Genomic DNA, 18,803 nt, shown 5'->3' on the forward strand with positions numbered 1-18,803 from the left:
AAAAGCTAGAAAAGTAAAACAAAATAATGTCGCAACAATGTCACAACATAAACATGTCACAGATGTTTTCTAATCAGTTTTTTGAAAGCTACGGAACTAAACTCCAAAGCTGGCCCTTGTTTTTGTTCAGTATTCAGTTAACTAAACTCTAAACCTACATAAAAAACATGTTAAAACTAAAGTTGCATTTAAATTTGATTCCTAAACAGCTCATTCACTTCTTATCAGGAAATGCTACAGCAGTCATTTTCATGGCTGTACTAACTGAGAATTATGCGCTGAAGTCCCATAGATTTTTAAAATTGACACTTCTTTGTGATTAACAATTAACATTGACTTTGAAGAAAGCATTTTTAAATCTGTTTTCGATCCAGTTATAATTTAGTTAGAGTGTCTATTTGTTTGTTTGATTGTTTGATTGTTCATTTTGTTCGTTTGTTTGTTTGTTCTTTTGTGTGTTTGTTCGTTTGCTCGTTTGTTCGTTTGTTCGCTTGTTCGTTTGTTCGCTTGTTTGCTTGTTCGCTTGTTCGCTTGTTCGCTTGTTCGCTTGTTCGCTTGTTTGTTTATTCGTTTGATCGTTTGATCGTTTGATCGTTTGATCATTTGATCGTTTGATCGTTTGTTAGTTTGTTTGTTTGTTTGTTTGTTTGTTTTGTTGTGTGTTTGTTCGTTTGTTCATTTGTTCGCTTGTTCGTTTGTTCGCTTGTTTGCTTGTTCGCTTGTTCGCTTGTTCGCTTGTTCGCTTGTTCGTTTGTTTGTTTGATCGTTTGATCGTTGGATCGTTTGATCGTTTGATCGTTTGTTTGTTTGTTTGTTCGTTTGTTCGTTTGTTCGTTTGTTCGTTTGTTCGTTCGTTCGTTCGTTCGTTCGTTCGTTCGTTTGTCCGTTTGTTCGTTTGTCTGTTTGTCCGTTTGTCCGTTTGTCCGTTTGTCCGTTTGTCCGTTTGTCCGTTTGTCCGTTTGTTCGTTTGTTCGTTTGTTCGTTTGTTCGTTTGTTCGTTTGTTCGTTTGTTCGTTTGTTCGTTTGTTCGTTTGTTCGTTTGTTCGTTTGTTCGTTTGTTCGTTTGTTCGTTTGTTCGTTTGTTCGTTTGTTCGTTTGTTCGTTTGTTCGTTTGTGCGTTTGTTCGTTTGTTCGTTTGTTCGTTTGTTCGTTTGTTCGTTTGTTCGTTTGTTCGTTTGTTCGTTTGTTCGTTTGTTCGTTTGTTCGTTTGTTCGTTTGTTCGTTTGTTCGTTTGTTCGTTTGTTCGTTTGTTCGTTTGTTCGTTTGTTCGTTTGTTCGTTTGTTCGTTTGTTCGTTTTAGTGTCTGTTTTCAGTCTAGTTAGAGTTTGTTTGTTTGTTGTTGGAGTTTCTGTGAGCTTGTTTTAGTCTTTGTTTTCAGTCCGATTAGTTTTTGTATCTGTGTGCTTTGTTTTGTGTTCATTGTTTTGTGTTCATTGTCTAAAGTTTGTTTTTGTATAGGCCTAAAATGTGTGTGCTTGCTAAAGTATTTGTTTACAGGCTATAGTTAATAATACATGTCTGTTCTTGTACAATGTGTCTTTATGTTTTTGTTTTAAGTTTAGTAATTGTCTGAAGTTTAATTGAAAGTTGTTTAAATTTATCACAAATTACTTTGATTTGTTTATATCAATATAGTTTGTTACTGTAAAAGATTGTTTTTAGAGCTGTTTTAATTTTGTATGGAAAATAAATAAACATAAAGATACAAACTGTGTAACTGTGCTTTATTGACTGAGTCCATGGGTAGGGAACAATCATGCATCCATTTATTATAGGAATATGATGCTTAAATTTGTCAAAACATTTCCATCCATTTTCTTCTGAAAAGAAAACTGATTGATAGAGCTAACTAAACACTAATTCATAATTCTCAGTGGCTTTTTAAGGCTTGATGAACTTTCCTCACAATTGGGCGTCAATTGAATTAAATTAAACTACACTACTACACACTGCAATACACTGCACGCACTACACTAACCGCACTACACTGCACTAAACTTCAGTCACTAGTAAACTATTAAACTAACTACATTGCACTTAAAAACGTAATTAAATTAAATTATATTAAATTACATTAAACTCAACTAATTGAACTAAACTAAGCTAAAGTTAGCTAAGCTACTAAACTAAACTAAACTAAACTAAACTAAACTAAACTAAACTAAACTAAACTTAACTTAACTTATAATAATAATAATAATATCTAGTTGTTATTAATTATTACTAGTAATTAAACTTAACTTAACTAAACTAAACTAAACTAAACTAACAAGCTAAGTTAAATTGTGTTGTTTTAACTCAAAATGAGGGTAATAATTAATATTTTAGGGGGACACAATGGTTGCAAACATTTGTTTTTCCACAGGGGCACTCGTTTTTGCAATGGGAAAACTTATAGCTGTTCATTAATTGTGGTCTCATGAGTCTTATAAATTGTGACTACTATAGACTATTTATGCAACTTTTTTAATTCGACCACTGAGCTCGGTCATAGATAAGTTCTTGCAGAGTTGATAAAGCCATATAATTAAACAAATCATTAAATTTAGAAAGGAGGGGGACCATCAAGAGGGAGTCCATTTTGATGTGCACGTTTTGACACACTAAAATGGCGGACATGAGATGATTATGCGAGTTGTGCCTCTAGGGCCTATAGAGGGCGCTGCTGAAAAAATGTAGTTCCGATCCAGGCATGTGAAAAGTGTTTTTCTACATGTATAACGTATATTATGTGTTGAATACCGAACGAGTAACTAGTACTCGTTTGACATTCGAGTGTTGAAAACGAGAAACCTACTATATAATTTCAATGTTTTGTTTTGAATAAAACATTAATACTATCGCTATATTATATTACATCAAATTGCACTAAAATGGTACAAAAGTATAATCTGTTAGCTGAGGGATTTTACTGTTTAACATTACCCCCCCCCCTATAAAAATGACCTGTTGATATATATCATTCCGCCAGCGGATGTGTATCAATATGTGGGTGTTGCAGGGCACATCCGTTTCATATCCCACACACGGTCACAGGCAGTGGTCAGGAAAATTTTTATTTTTGATGAATTATGAGCTGATTGATAATATTTTGTTTCCAGGGGACGATGCTCTGTTGGATATATTAATTTTGTAACGTGTGCGTGCTATTTTTGTTTATGATTGTCATGTGTGTCTTCTGAAGCTGCAAGTCATTTTATTCAGCCACCCGCTAGCCAGGCAAGCACTAAGTACAGTACACGAATTCAGGCAGCTACCCATACAGGCAGGCTACACAAACCGGAAGTATTGCATTGCAGGTGGATGTATACGGTGTCGTGTATAAAAAGGTAAGACCTAAACAATACAATAACATTAACAATAATAATAATATATGCAGAATCGTTCATCACCTTCCTACATCTTCTTATCTTATTAATTTTAGACTGCGTGGTGGTGCAGAAACCTGCCTAGCCCATCTTGTGACCTTGTTGAGCTGTAAACAGCTCTCTTTATTATATTTTAAATGAACACGTTGCCTTGATCTGGATCGGTTGAGTTGGTCTATCGAAAAGCGTTTGAAATCGTTTGTTTTGATATGCAAGGTGGGCCAAAAACTGCATTGTTTTGTTCATTGCATTGGTTTAGGTGCACACAAGGGCAGCAGGTGCAGACTAAACTGGAAAAAGGATTCTCAGTATGTCACTGTGCAATATTAATAATTACTATTAGATAAATAAAAGCAGTTTGTGAATATTATTATTCATGGTTTATTTATTAGAACACTGCAATACATAGTTGCGATAAGTAACCCTCCTCCCGACCGGCCGTTAGGAGGAGGCTTACGTTATTGCAACTATGCAATACAGGGGCTAAAACGGGAATGTACAGTTTACAAAACAGTAATGAAAAACATCACTATTGTATAAAATAAAATAAAAAAGGAAATATCAAATCTATAAACACACAAACAAATTTGTGACAGAAAAACATTAGAGAAACACGCTGCCCCGGATCGGTCGAGCTGATCACCGAAAAGCGCCCGAAACCGTCCGCTATTTTAAACTGCATGAGGCTGGATAGATAATTCGAAAGTAGAGCAGAATAATCAACACAAACGCCCCCCGAAACTGCACGGTCCTCCCCCTATGTCGCGAACAAACGCGGTCGGCCATTCCGTGATTTTGACTCCACCAAATGGCAGACCACGCCAGCTCACGACGCATAAAGAAAAACCATACAACCCCGAGGCATGCCTGCACGGACCACCATAATCCACTTCCAAACTATCAACTGCAAACTGCAATGCATTCCATAGGCTAACAAACGGGTCTCAAACGCCCACCTAACTAAGACCAACCCGCTCGATCCAAGGCAATGCATCCCATTTAAAAGAGCACAAAAACCATTTTGATAAGAATGATTAAAAAACCAACCATTGCTCATTTAGAAAATATCAGAATTTGTGTCGGTGTATGTGTGTGAGTTTTTAAATTTCTCTATATATGTTTAACGCTTTATGTTATCACCAAGTGCCGTACCTGCTGGCACCAGCCTACTAGAGAGCCGAGCTGCATCCAAGTCGACTAAACTATTCTGTAAAAGGGTGTTACAAGGCTGTGCGGCAGTGCGTGTGCACTGTCCGTTTACAATGCCTATAGCAGACATTGTATAGCAGACGTGAACTGCCTTGTTGCACCCCTTTCACAGTTTAGTGCAACTCGGCCAGGGCTCCGCAGTTCATCAATCAAATAAAATAGAGCCACTTGTACCCACGGTTCAGCGCTTGGTGACCAAAACATAAAGCGTTGAACATATTGAGAAGTAAACAAACATACGATGCGACAGAAAAACTGAGTCGAAAATTGCATTTGAACTGCCCTAGGATTCGAACTATCTCTATAGCTACCAGGCAATCTCGGTGGTCTAGTTGGTAACACTGCTCTAGAATTGCATAGGTCCTTGGTTTGAATCCCACTTGGGTAATACGCCTGTGATTTTGTTTGCAGAACTCGCTTACTCATAAATAACATCGGTGTTTACCCCCCCCCCCCCCCTAAAAAAAAGGTTTTATTTCTTAATTGTCCAGTTGTTGTGACTATTGTTGTAGTAGGCCTAGTTGTGGCAGCACAAGAGTAGTCTAAAATGGTAGTCGCTTCTTTGAATAAGCAATCGTTAGTCCCGACTAAAACACAAGTCATCACATTAACTGTATGGCTTCTTTCCTTATTGAAATAGTTTAAAATAATTTGATTTCTCTCATGCTGTACAATGACATACCTCTTGAGGTGTTGATTTGTGATGCAATTAACATTTCCAATGCCTGAACTATATATTCATTCAATGTGTGCAGTATGCATTACTCTAAATGCAATGTAAGGCACTCTCCTGTTTGCAAACACTTTCATTTTTTTCCCTCTATTTGCTTTGGGGATTTTACCTCCACTAAACCATATACATGTACATATTTGCATTCAATATATTTTTAATGCGATGTACAAATCATCGCTTTAAAAATATAACAGCTAGTGGTGAACTTCAACCTTAACAATGTTCCTTGTTCCTTTTTCAGGGCATTTAACTTTGCAATGTTACCATTGCGGTTGCATTGAATGTTAAGGTTGAAGTGCAACACCAGCCATGAGTGAGATGTCAGCAAGTTTTCTACATTTTGGAGACATAGTGTCTCTGTATGCTGAGGGGAGTGTCAATGGATTCATCAGTACTTTGGGGTAAGTTGTTTGTTTGTTAATTGTTTTGCTAGGATGATTGTCCCGTCGAGGGAACTCGACAGACTGCCACAAGGGGATGTAAATGACACGAGATGTAAACATCAAGCTGGCAACAATTTATCTCTTTCATTCAAACATTGGTGTAACATCATTGATTATGAATTGCACAAATCAAAAATGTGTGATTCACTAACTAAAAATTTGTCATTTTTGATTTGTGCATTTCATAATCAATGATGTTACACCGTTGTTTGAATGAAAGAGATAAATTATGACAATACTTGTCATTGTAAAATCAGGCTCAGTACTTTAGTTTGGTAGAATTTGAACCCATTATTTTAAAATATAATGTAAGTACACATTGCTTAATCCAATCAAATGTCCCACAAGACCACAGGGTTTTGTAGAGCTTTTGTACTCTCAATGTTCACCAAACAATAATCAGTTCTTAATTTTTCTCTTTATTTGCCACTTGCAAGTCAATAAATCAAGTTTATAAAGCTTTGTTTTATAAAGAAAATCATTAAATCACTTAACTTGTTGGATTTTACGCAATTATTGACACAAGGCTAGACTTGTGGACAAGTCGTTAGTGGTTTGCTGCGGTGAGATAATCAAGTTGTGCAGTGCTCTTGCGAGATTACTGCTCTCGCGCAAACTGCTGGTTGCAGACTTCTACTCCACATTTAATGGGACCAAAGTCGTGGGAGCAGTAGTCTCGGGGGGCCAGCAGTCTCACAAGAATACCGTGGGAATTTGGTGAGATTTTAACAGAGTCGGAACGCTATCACCGCGACAGACATTTAACGACTTCTCCACAAGTCTATACACAATGCTTGATTGGACAAGGCCAAGTGGTTCAGTGAGCACTGGGCATGATTATCACACCGGACCCAACTTTAAGTTACGCTCATTTTATTTTTAATAATCAACTCGAAAAAATACCCATGCCCCGCATAGTTACTGTACTTGACTAGTATCATTTGTTGACCTATAGTCACTGTTCACCTCGGTACTTTATTGCGCAGCCATGACCCTGCAATTTTAAATGGTCTTTTGGTATTATTATAATCTTGTCGCCCCACTTTTGTTTCCTTAGTAAACTATCCAGGTTTTTTGACAATTAAAATGTTGATTTGAAGAATAGAATATTTGATAATTTACGAATGAAATGTCCATTTTCTTTCAGTTTGGTTGATGACAGATGTGTGGTCCAGCCTGATGTGGGGGACCTTAACAACCCACCAAAGAAGTTCAGAGGTCAGTCAACCATGCTATTAAATTTGTATTATACATAGTCTATCCGCAGGTCACTAAATTTCCTTTCCTTTTATCTGCAAATTATTAATTGTTTTTCGTGCGAGACCTCTGTGTGAATATTTAATTAGTCAAAAGGGCTTCTGGGATTCGGTCATTTTCAGCCTTTTCTGAAAAGTCTCAACCTAAATAATGTATCAGTAATTTGAAACGAAGAGCATATTTATTGTTTGTATGTAAAAATTGATGAACTGAAATTTTAAAAAGAGAAAATTGTACGTAAAAATTGGCTTAAAAAAGAAAAGAAAACAAGTCACAAAAACACAGCAAATTTTCCCGTTATGAATGTCGGCAACAGTCCCCAGTTAGTATATTGGATAGATTATTTCATACTCTTTCCAGAAATGTTAAAAGCAAGACCAGATTGTAGCTAGTCCAGTCAGGATACAGCGATTTCCACCAGTAGTCCAAAACTCCCGTTACAAAAAAATCAACCATTAGACACCATGGAAAAAATCAACCATTAGACATCATGGTTTTCCTGCACGGTGATTGGCCGACATCGATTGATATTGCAGCTTGCTGTTTTTCGTTGGTATGGTGCCCCGACCGCAATGACAGCGTTAGTCAATAACAAAAGAGCCTGTCTGGCATAAGCTGACCCCCCCTTGATTTAGCTCAAAGGAAAGGCCCTTTTTTTGTTTTGCTAGCTAATTCATGGGGTTCAGCTTATTACCGCATGGGCTGCTGACAGACTGAAACGAACGAGTAACACAGTTTCTCTCTGTATTTAAAGGATTGGGGTACTTTTTGTAACACAAAACACAATGTCCACAGCTTTACATTTAACTTAAAGTTTGAAGATAATGAAGTTCTCTGTTGTGTTGGTTGAGTTGGCTGGGTGCCTAAGGCACCCTTGCATGCCTGCTGCTCGAACACGTTGTACAGCCGTGTCCTTCCAAATTCATTTTCTCTACTAGAAGCATAAAGGATGAATAGCCTCCCAAATTATTACTATTATTATTATTACTATTGCCATTAAATGTTCTCTAGATTTTATGCCAGATGTGCACACTGTTTTGTATTTTGTGTGCAAATATTGTTTACTATGTAAATTGGAATAGCCCTCAATGTGCCTGTGCCTGTTTTTAGTCGGTCGTACCATAATTGTAAATTTGAAACGCTTGGTTTTATGCACTAGTGACTATGCAAAGAGTTATGTATTTATTTTCCAGATAATGACTAATTTCATCAGACCATGTCTAATGACTTGGGGAAATTAGATTAAGGCATCGTTTTAATACACTACATGAAGGCCTACCTGTACATGTACAAAATAGTACTTTATTTTACACTGTAAAGATTACCATATTAATACACCAAACACCTTCCACATCACAATAAAGAGACCACTAATTATAACAATACAAGATGTATATTTTAAAAAAACTAAAGGGGATTTGAACATTGCAGAGATGGCAGATCTAGAGGCCAGCTATGCGTGAGATCTTTCAAAGCTGAATCTACTGGCAGAGCAAAAGCGTGCGCAATCTGCAAATTTGCGCTCTGTACGGCAGCTAAAGTTTATAGTTATAAAAAACTGCCTGCAATCTAAAGACTACATGTATGCCAACTTTGTAGATTGCCTTTTTTTTGACATACGTGCGCATATATGGCAATGCATTGTCTTTACTTTTTTTTACCTTCTCTGTCTGGCCTCAATGTGTGAGAGAATGGTTGCGGTGCGTGAGAGCGTGAGACAGACCCCTAATGCGTGAGTCTCACGCCTAATGCGTGAGACTTAGTACATGTAATGTAGGTCTGAAGTTGTACATTGTTTGCATTACTGTAAAGTAGAGCCTGGCTTGTAGAGCAGAATGCACTACACATTGCATGTACTAAGCAGTTATGTTCTAGTACCCGGCTCAAGGGTACAATATTGTCATGAATGGGAATCGAACCCACACTCTGCTGCTGACAACACCAGAGTTTTGTTCTAGTGAACCACGACCTAATCAAATTTTGGCTGATATCCACAACATCAAAACTAACAACAACAACAACAACAACAACAACAACAACAACAACAACTTAACAACATCAAGAGAAATCTATAGAATGCTCCACATTTGGGGATTGAAAACCAAGTCCAAGTATAAAACCTGAAGACCTTTATTTAATTTAGCGTTCTTCTGCCAAACATAAACAAAAATTGGTTCCTTTGAGATGATAAACAATTTGCTGTTCTCTGTTTACATTTTTTTGCTCCCAGATGTAATTTGCTTTTCATAATTTTCTTGCAGACTGTCTTTTTAAGATTTGTCCGATGAATCGCTACACTGCCCAGAAGCAGTTTTGGAAGTCGGCCAAGCCAAACATCTCATCAGCTACTGATGCTGTCCTTCTCAAGAAGCTGCAGGTAAATACCCTGAATTCTTTCTTTGTTTTCACAGGGAAAAAACAAGTCATTTTTATAGAGTGATGAGGCATCTTTTCACAAATAAGAGACCTTATGCATAATATGTACTGTAGGCCTATCTCTGGGTATTGTTCATTGAACGTGTTTAAAGACGGTGGACGCTATTGTTAATTGTCAAAAACTAGCCTTCATAGTTGGTGCGTGCATAAAATGAAAAACCTGTGACAATTTGAGCTCGATCGGTCACCGTTGTGAGATATTAATGAAAGAAAAAACAACCTTGTCGCACCATGGTCACACTAATTTGTGTGCTTTCAGATGCTTGATTTTGAGACCTCAAATTCTAAACTTGAGGTCTCGAAATCAAATTTGTTGAAAATTACTTCTTTCTCGAAAACTATGTCACTTCAGAGGGAGCTGTTTCTCACAATGTTTTATACTATCAACCTCTCCACATTACTCGTAATCAAGAAAGGTTTTATGATAATAATTATTTTGAGTAATTACCAATAGTGTCCACTGCCTTTAAGCAGTTGGTATTTGATGATATCGGTCATGCAAAAAGCGTTATTAGTCGTATAATTCTAACTGCTAGAGGCCTGTTGTGTGTGTACATGTAGTGTTCTTATTGTGCAAAAAATAGTTACCGGCCTGTGTCCAGTTTCATAGAGCTGCTTGAGCACAAACAGTAACCAAGAAAAAACAAATTATGCTTACCAGAATAAGATTACCAGCTACATGTACACTACTATGTCAAATGTACAATTTTGGACTTGCTGGTATCCTGCTCATTTCTGCTTAGTAGACAATTGTTAAGCAATATTATCTGCTTAAGCAGCTATGAAATTGAGCCCTGGCGTTTCACGCTAGCAGAGTCTTTCTCAAAGGCTTTCTGGTGTTCTTATTGTGTACCAGGCATGCATTAATAACTGGTATTAACTGGCTACTTAGTGTTGCATTGTATTTCTTCTAGATTTAGGAAACATCATGACATAATAACTAGTCCTTTACAATTGTTAGTGCACAGTTCAATACAGACAAGAATCAACAAAAATGCACAACATGTTTATAATGTTTGTTTTGTACTTTGCACTGTAGTTGAGGTCAGTTGATCCCACAATTGTTCTCTCTGCATGAGAGGCTAGATTCTGATCTCGTTTCGGGACTCAGTGTGATTGACAGGTCGCTACAAGTAATTTCAGCTTGTTTCCTTGTTTTCTTTTGTTATTTGTGTTGCCCTTTTGTTGTTTTTATCCTGGGGAAATTTATTTGATAACCTTGCCAAAAAACATAAACCTGCTGTATGCGTGTCAAATTAGATATGAGGAAGTGTGAACAAATATAAAAGCATAGTCTCTAGGGAAAGAGGAACAAATCACTCAAGCTACCCCCCCCCCCCAAGATTCAGCGTCTTTTGAGACTGAGGTGACTGCAATTCTTGACAGTAGAAACAGGAAAACCAGAGTAGAGACAACCCACTGTACATGTATGAAGGAACAAAAAAGTGGCACCAAGCAATATTTGTTATTAAAAAATGTTAAACATTTTGATGTTTACAATGTAACTCTAGTAAACACTTCAAGAGAGAATAGGAATGTCAGTAAAAAATGGTCTGCTTTTATTTGACTGCATTTTATGCACTCAATGTTAACCCATTTTGCTTGGTGATAGATAAGTACACATATACCACCACTTTAGAAAGGTTATTGTGAAATTTGAATAGAATCAATTCTGAAGTAAAATCAAGATGAGTGGGGTTAGGCATATTATAGGGGCAAAGAGCTTGGCGACACAAGCGGATCTGTGTGAAGGTTCATGAAGTAGTATACGGTAGTCATGGTGCTTCTACATGTACATAATGTAGCATTAAGGTACTGTACAGTGTACATAGTGTACATAATACACGTGTACTGTACAGGTACATGATGGTGACGTTTCTTATGGTTAGCATACATTGTGTAGAGCAGAAAATTAAGAGCCATGTGTGCAAGTGAAGGATTTTCATTAATTTTAGCCACTGCATTCTGATGTCTTCTGAGTTCAAATTTAGAATGAAGCGATAGTTTCCAATAGAGTCTCTGGTTAAGGTACATGCACAGCAATATAATGTACATAAACTGTACAAAGAATACGGTGAGATTGAATCGGGGGGGTATATTTTTTAACCCCACACAATGACACTCACATAGAGTCTTGTTCCTACTATTAAAGCTAGATCATTTCTGTTAGGATTCTAGGGCAAATATGCTGGAATCTGATACTTGTTTTTGAATATTTGCTCCTTACTGGGCGGATTATTTTACTTGATGTTCAGCCAACGACGTACAATGACATTTAGGCTCATGGGATGTTCGGGACGTCTCATTTGTGCTTTGTTTTGTTACACTGCAACCTGAGAATATAGTAGGAAGCGCCACAGTTTTTTTTCCCGCCGATGTATACATGTCAATTGCTAGGCTTTTTTTACAGAAATTAGTTGTTGTTTAGTCCGCGCTTAGTCCATCAGATTATGGATAGGCCTATAACCTTAAAGGCATTGGACACTATTGGTAATTACTCAAAATAATTATTAGCATAAAACCTTTCTTGATGACGAGTATTGGGGACAGGTTGATGGTATAAAACATTGTGAGAAACGACTCCATCTGAAGTGCCATAGTTATCGAGGAAGAAGTAATTTTCCACGAATTTGATTTCGAGACCTCAGATTTAGAACTTGAAGTCTCGAAATCAACCATCTAAACGCACACAACTTCGTGTGACAAGGGCGTTTTTTTATTTCATTATTATCTCGCATGACCGATTGAGTTTGATGACCGATTGAGCTCAAATTTTTACAGGTTTGTTATTTTATGCATATGTTGAGGTACACCAACTGTGAAGACTTATCTTTGACAATTACCAATAGCGTCCACTGTCTTTAAAAAAAAAAATGTAACCAAAAATAGCACAAATAAAACCGCCCAGAAACAAACACACAGTGCATCATCGACATATTAACTCTTAGTCTTGTATTTTAAGAGCTTGTTTCCTCATTGCTAAGAACTGTGGATTTACACTGTGCTCAGTCTGCAAGAAAGCTTAGTGTGTTGTGTCATCGAGGATGGATCTCTCCATGTAATTCTGAATATAATTGATTGATTTTAGTCATAACAAGCATTGACATTGAATGTCGATGAACTTGATAATCGCTGTAATCCAAGGCTATGTGTGTATACTCAAATCATGTTAGTGTCATCTGCACCAGATTAAAATTTGATTAAGTGATTGGTTATTGTGGACATACATTGCACCATGCAGTATATTATGAATCAACTGGAGCTTGTACAAAGATAGTTATTTAACAGGTGTAAAAACAATAGTATACGTTACAAAAACTTACAAGAAACACAAAAGGCAAAAGATACATAAATAAACAGCAGTGTACATATTATATACATTTCAAATACAGGACAATGGAACACCTCCAAAGGATTGCAAAATCGTTAACTTTTATTTAGTCTAATTTTCATGTCTCGGTACAGTACATGTACATGTAGACATTCAAAAGATCCTTTATTTACACAAATGTAACTCAAAAAAGCTTTAAAGGCAGTGTACACTATTGGTAATTGTCAAAGACTAGCCTTCACAATTGGTGTTTCTCAACATTATATATGCATAAAATAACAAACCTGTGAAAATTTGAGCTCAAAGAAAAAACACCCTTGTCACACGAAGTTGTGTGCGTTTAGATGGTTGATTTCGAGACCTCAAGTTCTAAACTTGAGGTCTCAAAATCAAATTCGTGGAAAATTACTTCTTTCTCGAAAACTATGGCACTTCAGAGGGAGCTGTTTCTCACAATGTTTTATACCATCAACCTCTCCCCATTACTCGTCACCAAGAAAGGTTTTATGCTAATAATTATTTTTAGTAATTACCAATAGTGTCCACTGCCTTTAAAGCTTTAGACAGCCTACATGTACATGTATTGTATGTAGTGTGTCACAAAAGCAAAAAGCTGTATGCTGGTCAGGACTTGCCCTGGTGCCCCATAAAATATTTTATTTAAACAATTCCTCATTATCATAGAGATACCCAGCACCATACATGGTACACTAAATCATGGAGCCATGCTGACATTGTACATTAGGTGCTATAGAAATGCAGATTATTGATATTGTTATATTATGTTTATTATTAATATGCTCTGCCACGCTTTATTTTGTTTTTCAGTATTTATTTTATTGACGAATGTACCTGTAGGCTTTAGATGCTGTCTTATGTAGGGATTTTATTAGGTTTTGTTCAGTTATTGTATTTTGATGTACATTTTATTGTAATTTGCACCTTGGAATCTGGATAAGAGAGGTCACTCTACAGATATAACTATGGTTGTGATTATCAAATAATTTTGGGTTGAAACAAGCCATACTGACGAGAGCCTGATTTCAACCAATGACCTTGAGACCATGGGGATCTACCAACTGATCCATCTATCCCTTGTTGTGGTTTCCCTGTTGTCAATATCTTTGTGCCGATTTGCTGCCAAGAAGCCATTGATCACACCCAAATGTATGGTACTGCCTGTATATTAATACAACAATCTGTGAGGTTCAATTTGTTGTTGTTAGAGCGCTTGCACATCAAACTGGAGGTCATTGGTTCAAATCCCGCTCACATCAATTTTGCTCATGATCAGGCCCAAAGTTATTTTTATAATTTTCCCAGACAGTTTTCCTTGCTGTTTATAACTTTGTTATGAGCCAGCAGCTTGAACGCATTGTACATGTAGTTGTGTCCTTCCCAATTAAGCTCCTCAGCTGCAAGTTAGGATGATTAGTCGGCTAGGCGCCCTAATTATTACTATTATCATAATTTAATATCATAATTTGTATTATCTTTAAGGTACTGGGAAAGTGCAACATTAGTAGATTCACTTCCATCCTAGTAGTAGTAGATTCACTTCCATCCTAGTAGTAGTAGATTCACTTCCATCCTAGTAGTAGTAGATTCACTTCCATCCTAGTAGTAGTAGATTCACTTCCATCCTAGTAGTAGTAGATTCACTTCCATCCTAGTAGTAGTAGATTCACTTCCATCCTAGTAGTAGTAGATTCACTTCCATCCTAGTAGTAGTAGATTCACTTCCATCCTAGTAGTAGTAGATTCACTTCCATCCTAGTAGTAGTAGATTCACTTCCATCCTAGTAGTAGTAGATTCACTTCCATCCTAGTAGTAGTAGATTCACTTCCATCCTAGTAGTAGTAGATTCACTTCCATCCTAGTAGTAGTAGATTCACTTCCATCCTAGTAGTAGTAGATTCACTTCCATCCTAGTAGTAGTAGATTCACTTCCATCCTAGTAGTAGTAGATTCACTTCCATCCTAGTAGTAGTAGATTCACTTCCATCCTAGTAGTAGTAGATTCACTTCCATCCTAGTAGTAGTAGATTCACTTCCATCCTAGTAGTAGTAGATTCACTTCCATCCTAGTAGTAGTAGATTCACTTCCATCCTAGTAGTAGTAGATTCACTTCCATCCTAGTAGTAGTAGATTCACTTCCATCCTAGTAGTAGTAGATTCACTTCCATCCTATAGTATCCAATTATTTCACCATCAGACAAACACTCAAAGTGTCATTAAAAAACTATGTACAGGAGATACTGTACTTTGAACTATGTCATTCCAATAATACCTATATTGTATATTTTTCCTCAACGAAACAGGTAAAGTGTCTTCATTCAGTAACTTGATTTATTGTATTATAATTCCTTTTGTTTTTTTGTTGGCACACACAGCATGCAGCTGAGATGGAGAAGAAGCAGAATGAATCAGAGAATAAGAAGCTAGTGGGGAGTGTCATCGTCTACGGAAATGTCATTCAGGTAAACATAATAATAATTGGAGTAATAATAATATGAAAAGAACCAATCCAGTGCTCATGGAAACCAACCTATACACCTGTTCAGACCATGCAAAACAGAATTTGCCCCCCCCCCCCAACAAAGTTGTTTACCCACAAAAACCCCTTCTGCTTACACCCCGCCGTACCCCGTTACATTAGTCAATTTTTCACATGACAAAAGGCAGGCTATTGGATATGTTGAGGTAAGTTAATTCTCAAGTTTTCACTCACAGTTTTTTGGGAAAAAAGTAGATGAACTCAACAAATTCACAGTTTACCTTGTTTTTTTCACAGTTACTTCACATAAAGAGCAACAAATATCTGACAGTCAACAAGAGACTGCCAGCTCTACTGGAGAAGAATGCAATGAGAGTGACTTTAGATTCATCCGGTAATGAAGGCTCCTGGTTCTACATTGTACCATTCTATAAACTCAGATCTGCTGGAGATAATGTAAGTTGCTTTTAGTTGGAGTTCTAATAAATGTTCATCACTGCAATGTGTTTACATACGGTACATTTGCTGTACAGTATAGACTCATTGCAAAACGCTCATGGCGTATACTATGCACGTCTCTTGTCCGCCACTTTGGGGGTCAAAATATGCACAAAATCATAATAATAGACCGTTTTTATATAGCGCTTTTCACGCCTGAGGGGTGTCTCAAAGCGCTTCCGGTATTATTACCCCATGTCACTGGGCCTTAAATTATTCCATAAACCATCTCAGCTCCCTGGGGAGTGTACAGCCATGGGCAATGTATGCGCTACTCGGCTAAACCAATCACAAGAACCATCTCTGCCCTCACAGGTACCCATTCACCCCTGGGTGGAGAGAAGCAATTATAGTTAAGTGTCTTGCTCAGGGACACAAGTGTCATGACCAGGATTCGAACCCACACTATCTATGGTTCAGACCCTGTACCTGTTCATAGTGCCCCGGGCCCTATGGTTAGTGACATGGTATTTTGGCTGGTTAATCTATTTTGGTGAGCATATTTTTGTTGTGCTTTGTAGCTCTACCTTTAGCTCCATGAAATTTGGCTCTTCGTACAGTAGGGTACATTGAGGATTTTGACATGGCACTTGAACTGTCAAAAACACTCATTGGAGTTTATTTTAAGGTCATAACTGTTATCAACAAACTCTATTTCACAATGAAGCTTCATTGTTTTAAGACCACAGATAGTGACAAACATGATAACATAATCAATAACATATTTACAATTTAGCTATTGATTTGCTACGTATGGTCAAGTCCCTGTCAATACAGTGTGAACACAATGTCTGATATGATAAAATGGATTGTAGTGTGTACAATCGGAAAGGGCCAACAAGTTGATGTAGACCCTTTGCATATATGATTCATATGATCTCAACTGTGCACTGCATGTTTAACCATAGTTTTTGGTAATCTGACTACAAAAAGGGTGCAAGTTTTATCATGTGTCTGGTAAATTTGGTAATTCCATGAAAATAGGTTGTGAGGTACATGTGTACACATTGTGTTAATACTGACCCTACTTTTGACCTCTTGTGGGCGCTTTCAATCGCTGAGCCATTAATTGAGAGGATTGTGCCAACTTGCTATAAGAAGTCGTTTGGCTTCCAAAGTAAATGCACAGGCTAATTCAGGATATCAGACTAGTAAATGCACAGGCTAATTCAGGATATCAGACTAGACCACGCATTTTTGGTTGTGCAACATTTGGACTGAAAATGGCGTCCAGCAACCATGTGACATAAGAAAACCGGTCTCTCCATGTCGCAACTCTCTCAATACACATCTCTTCTAATTCCCTTGCATCACAATCACAGTTTTGTCTCAGTGTGTATTGACTGCCTACATCATTGTGTCAAATGCAAATATAGTAATAATAAAAATAGTGATGGTGGAAAAATCCAGTTTATTTTACTTGTTCTGCATCAGGTAAAGTAAATTCTGTTTGTAGACATCCTGAGCACATGTATGTTCAAACATACTGTGAACTGCATGCATTAATAAACATCCAGTAGCAGTTTTTTAAAAACAAAGTAAAATTCTTAAAGTTAATCACTTCAGAAGCTCATGACATTTTAATTTTTTGAATCTGCAGGTTGTAGTTGGTGATAAGGTTGTGCTGAACCCCGTCAATGCTGGTCAACCCCTGCATGCTAGTAACTATGAGCTTATTGATAACCCGGGCTGTAAAGAGGTAGGTTCATTTATATTATCCAAAATAATACACATTGTATGTAAAGATTGTAAACTAAACCCAGTTCGGTCCAGACATGCACACAATGAATAACCATGGTACAGTAGTAATTAATCAACAGACGTGTTTTATAGTACCACAAATGGCTGGCTGGGGACTAAATAAGGTCGTTAGTGCAGTTTAAATGGATTTATTCCAATTGCTTAATTGCATTTTTGGAGCTCCTGGTGAATTGAGCTTATAGATCACTTACCAAGCCAACGATATGGAAGTTTTTGCATAATTAAAACAAGCCAACGATATGGTAGTTTTTCTATACATTGTAATTCAAACAAGGCACCTGGTGTTTGTACATTAGCATTTTGAGTGTATAAACAAGTCTTACTAGAAAGAAAAAACTGCCTTGTTTAGAATTAGATCCATAAAAACATCTTGTGTACCTAAAACTCAAAACAACTTTATAATGCCCACAAAGTGTGCCTGGGAAGAAAAGCCAAGTGATAAAAAAAAGTAAATAAATAAACCAAAAGGAAAACTGATTGGGTAAATTTAAACTCAATTTTGGGTTGAATAAAGACAAATTTACTAGAGCAGGATTTGTATCTAGGTCCTGCCGTTTAAAGCCATTGGACCCTTTCGGTTCAGAAAAAAAAAAAATAATTCACAGATTTACAAATAACTTACAGGGTTTACAGAAGGCAATGGTGAAAGACTTCTCTTGAAATATTATTCCATGAAATGCTTTACTTTTTGAGAAACACATGTCATGACATGGCGAGACGCGCGGAAACAAGGGTGGGTTTTTCCGTTGTTTTCTCCCGACTCCGATGACCGATTGAGCCTAAATTTTCACAGGTTTGTTATTTGATATAGAAGTTGTGATACACGAAGTGTGGGCCTTGGACATTACAGTTTACCGAAAGGGTCCAATGGCTTTAACATGCTGGTGCTCTACCAACTGTCTGAGCTACACGTATCTACATAGCCCTAATTTGGGGGGGGGGGTTTCCCCTACATGCCTTGCACTTAAGTTTTTGTAAAGTAGCCCAACGGGCTTAAAAAACTGCATTTAACTTGCCCCATCAAGTTTTAGTAGCCCAGATGAAAAACATTTATTGTAATAAATTTAGGTTTTTGATGGAAGCGATAGCAACCAGTTACATGTAAATAGTCTAATAAATATTGCCCCCAAAAATTTGCACAATTTTAGAGAGATGTACTGTTCACATCTAAAAAGTAATATTTTTGAGCAATATAAAGTAGATATATGTATGAATATTCTCCACCATCCAGGTAATAAAATAGTGGTATTATTGGAATCAAGAGAATA

General features: G+C 37.0%; 2 protein-coding genes across 2 annotated transcripts in view; one reads left to right on the forward strand and one right to left on the reverse strand.

Moving 5' to 3' along the window:
• Window positions 1–667: 667 nt before the first annotated feature.
• Window positions 668–1,138, reverse strand: LOC117303505 (Y' element ATP-dependent helicase YEL077C-like; the record flags this gene model as incomplete). Its single annotated transcript, XM_033787732.1, has 1 exon — window positions 668–1,138. A coding segment is annotated over one exon (471 nt), but the record flags the coding sequence as incomplete, so codon positions are not given.
• A 1,804-nt stretch (window positions 1,139–2,942) lies between these two features.
• The window catches only part of LOC117303095 (inositol 1,4,5-trisphosphate receptor-like), a 112,728-nt gene continuing 96,867 nt past the window's right edge, over window positions 2,943–18,803 (forward strand). The window contains exons 1-7 of the mRNA XM_033787178.1: window positions 2,943–3,329; window positions 5,552–5,711; window positions 6,901–6,971; window positions 9,272–9,387; window positions 15,173–15,259; window positions 15,574–15,732; window positions 17,375–17,473. Of these exons, the coding sequence (XP_033643069.1) occupies window positions 5,620–5,711; window positions 6,901–6,971; window positions 9,272–9,387; window positions 15,173–15,259; window positions 15,574–15,732; window positions 17,375–17,473 (624 nt within the window). The 5' untranslated portion in view covers window positions 2,943–3,329; window positions 5,552–5,619. The remainder of the gene's footprint in view (window positions 3,330–5,551; window positions 5,712–6,900; window positions 6,972–9,271; window positions 9,388–15,172; window positions 15,260–15,573; window positions 15,733–17,374; window positions 17,474–18,803) is intronic.

The sequence above is a fragment of the Asterias rubens genome, chromosome 2, assembly GCF_902459465.1.
Source record: "Asterias rubens chromosome 2, eAstRub1.3, whole genome shotgun sequence".
Lineage (NCBI taxonomy): Eukaryota > Metazoa > Echinodermata > Asteroidea > Forcipulatida > Asteriidae > Asterias > Asterias rubens.